Raw genomic sequence first — 2,939 nt, forward strand, 5'->3', positions numbered from 1 at the left:
GCCCCATGTCCCTCAGCACCATCTCCAGGGCTTGGAAACCCCTCCAGGGATGGGGACTCCCCCCCTGCCCTGGGCAGCCTGGGCCAGGCCCTGACAACCCTTGCCAGGCAGGAATTGTTCCCCAGATCCAACCTCAGCCTCCCCTGGCACAACTTGAGGCCGGTTCCTCTTGTCCCATCCCTTGTTCCTGGGGAGCAGAGCCCGACCCCCCTGGCTCCAACCTCCTCTCAGGCAGCTGCAGAGCCAGCAGGTCTCCCCTCAGCCTCCTTTGCTCCAGGCTGGACACCCCCAGCTCCCTCACCTGCTCCTGCTCACACTTGTGCTCCAGTGCCTTCCCCAGCCCCTTCCCCTTCTCCCTTCCCCTTCCCACTCAGCTCCAGTACCTGCTCCAGAGCCCTGGGGATGATCCCTCGCTGTTTGTGCTCAGTGGTTGGTCCCATCGTGGTGTAAGTTTTTCCAGCCCCTGTTTGTCCATAGCACATGATGGTTCCTAGAAAAGAGTCAGAAGCACAAACTGAGGAGGAATCATAGAATCTCAGCCTTGTTTGGGTTGGAAGGGACCTTAAAGCCCATCCAGTCCCACCCCTGCACAGGCAGGGACACCTCCCACCAGCCCAGGTTGCTCCAAGCCCCATCCAACCTGCCCTTCAACACTGCCAGGGATGGGGCAGCCACAGCTTCTCTGGGCAACCTGGGCCAGTGGGACATCAACAAGAGCTCTTCCCTCAGATCCAAACCCCAGCAAATTACCATTATAGCCAGTTAGAGCTTGGGAGACTAATTTCTCAGCCAGGGCCTGGTAGGCCAGCTCCTGGGAGGTGTTGTGCAGGACCCCGTCCAGCCGGAAGGACCAGCCCGTCCGATGGTTGTTCACAGCCCCTGCCCTGGCATCTTTCTTGATTAATATCCTGATGGTCTGGAAAAAAAAATACAAAAAGAGTTGAAGAAAACATCAGTACAGGCAGGGAGAGCTTCAGCTGTGCTTGTCTGAGAAAGAGGAACCCAGCACACTGAGGAGCTGGAGGTTAAAAATGGCTTAAAAACTGGCAGAGGGAGCTGGAGCTGAGATGGGAGGGAGAAATTCTGTGCTGTGAGGGTGGGGAGAGCCTGGCCCAGGTTGCCCAGGGAAGCTGTGGCTGCCCCATCCCTGGGGGTGTTGAAGGGCAGGTTGGATGGGGCTTGGAGCAACCTGGGCTGGTGGGAGGTGTCCCTGCCCATGGCAGGGGGTTGGAACTAGATGGTCTTTTAAGGTCCCTTCCAACCCAAACCATCCCATGGTTCTATGTAGATAAATGAGCACAAATCCTGAGACTGTTTTCCTGCCCCCAAAGGCTTCTCCTGGCACTAGATGTTCTCAAAGCCTGGAGGCTCAGCTCAGCTCCTCCCCTTCCTGCCTGATGTTGTGTCCTGGGGAGTTTATGAATGAAGCAAGAGAAGGGAGGAAGTGACCCAAGGGGGGGCAAAAATAGCCTGGACCTCAGGGGAGCCCCTCAGGTTGGAATTGTGGCTACAAGTGGGAATTCCCCAGGGATCAGAGTCCCAGCCCTTGGAGGTCTGGTTTCCATGTTGGCTGATCCACACCCCACCCTCTGCCTGTGGAGAGGAGAGCGAAGGGAAGAGCTGAATCCACACTCCCCCAGCCGTCACCTGTGGCCTTGAGGAGTGGAAGAATTCCAGGGGCAAACCCAAAATCAACCCCCTCAAACCTTTCCCACTCACATTCCCTCCTTCTCTACCTTGTTGTCTGGCCCAAAGTTGATGATATCCTGAGCAAAATCAGCTGTTGGTTTGACTCGCACGAACGTCCGGACTCTCGGTTCCTCTGCAGCCATTTTAACTGGGAGAGGGGGGGAAAGGGAAAATAAAGAAGGTTTCAGTCCCTGGGATGAACTGGGATGATGTTTGTCAGGAAAGGTGGGTGATGAAATAGCTGTGTTGGAAAATAAAGTGTTGACAAATGTTCAGCTGCAGTTTCCAGCCTTTACCAGAAGCCACCGTGGGCGAACTGGGAATTCCTTCTGGGATTGTTCTGCCCAGGAAAGGGAGAACAAGGCAGAAAAGGGTCTCTCTGCTCCTGGTTCCTCTTGTGTCTCAGGCTCCTGGTGCTGGAGGACACAAGGTTTCCCTCCTCTGAGCCTCGCAAAACAAAGTGGTTGTGGGAATATGAGGTGGAGTCTCTTTTGTTTGCCGATTTCTGTGTGGGAAGTTGGTTCATGGAATCAATCCTGGGGTGGGTTGGGTGGGAAGGGACCTTAAAGCTCATCCAGTCCCACCCCTGCATGGGCAGGGACACCTCCCAGCAGCCCAGGCTGCTCCAAGCCCCATCCAACCTGCCCTTCAACACCCCCAGGGATGGGGCAGCCACAGCTTCCCTGGGCAACCTGGGCCAGGCTCTCACCACCCTCACAGCACAGAATTTCTCCCTCACATCTCAGCTCCAGCTCCCTCTGCCAGTTAAAAATTATCTCCCCTTGTCCTAAACACAAGAAGGGGGCAAAGCTGCTGGGGAGGGGGGCAGCTGTGAGGCAGCCCCTGGGATCCACACTCCAGGGAGGCTTTGGGAATGGAATCCCTCTGGTTGGACACAGGCAGGGCCACCCCTGCCCTGAGCAGAGGGGGGAGAGGGCAGCCCCAAATCACCTGCTGCCCCCCCAGGTGAGCCCAAAGCCCCTGGAGGGGGTGGGATGGTGACACAGGGGCCTAGGAGGGCTGGGAGAAGAGGTGGGATGAGGGCAGGAGGATGGCAGGGACACTGGGAATGCCCAGGATGTGCCCACAGTCCTGCTTGCTGGGGAGGGGGATGTGAGAGGGGGCTGTGGGGGCAGGGGAAGGGTCATCCCCAGGTGGGACATGACATGTGGAGGAGGTGAGGCTGTGGGGTGGCCAGGGGCAGAGCAGAGCTCCTGGAGACCTGGGCTGAGGAGGGGGGAATAACTGGG

At 57.5% G+C, this 2,939-nt stretch overlaps 1 protein-coding gene across 1 annotated transcript in view; it reads right to left on the reverse strand.

Moving 5' to 3' along the window:
• KIF9 (kinesin family member 9) overlaps positions 1-1,832 on the reverse strand; it is a 29,496-nt gene extending 27,664 nt beyond the window's left edge. The window contains exons 1-3 of the mRNA XM_009996799.1: positions 1,737-1,832; positions 751-916; positions 384-490 (exon numbers count right to left, since the gene is read on the reverse strand). Coding sequence (XP_009995101.1) covers positions 384-490; positions 751-916; positions 1,737-1,832 — 369 coding nt within the window. The remainder of the gene's footprint in view (positions 1-383; positions 491-750; positions 917-1,736) is intronic.
• Between the last annotated feature and the right edge of the window lie 1,107 nt (positions 1,833-2,939).

This window comes from Chaetura pelagica, unplaced genomic scaffold (assembly GCF_000747805.2).
Source record: "Chaetura pelagica isolate M959 unplaced genomic scaffold, ChaPel_1.0 scaffold284, whole genome shotgun sequence".
Classification (NCBI taxonomy): domain Eukaryota; kingdom Metazoa; phylum Chordata; class Aves; order Apodiformes; family Apodidae; genus Chaetura; species Chaetura pelagica.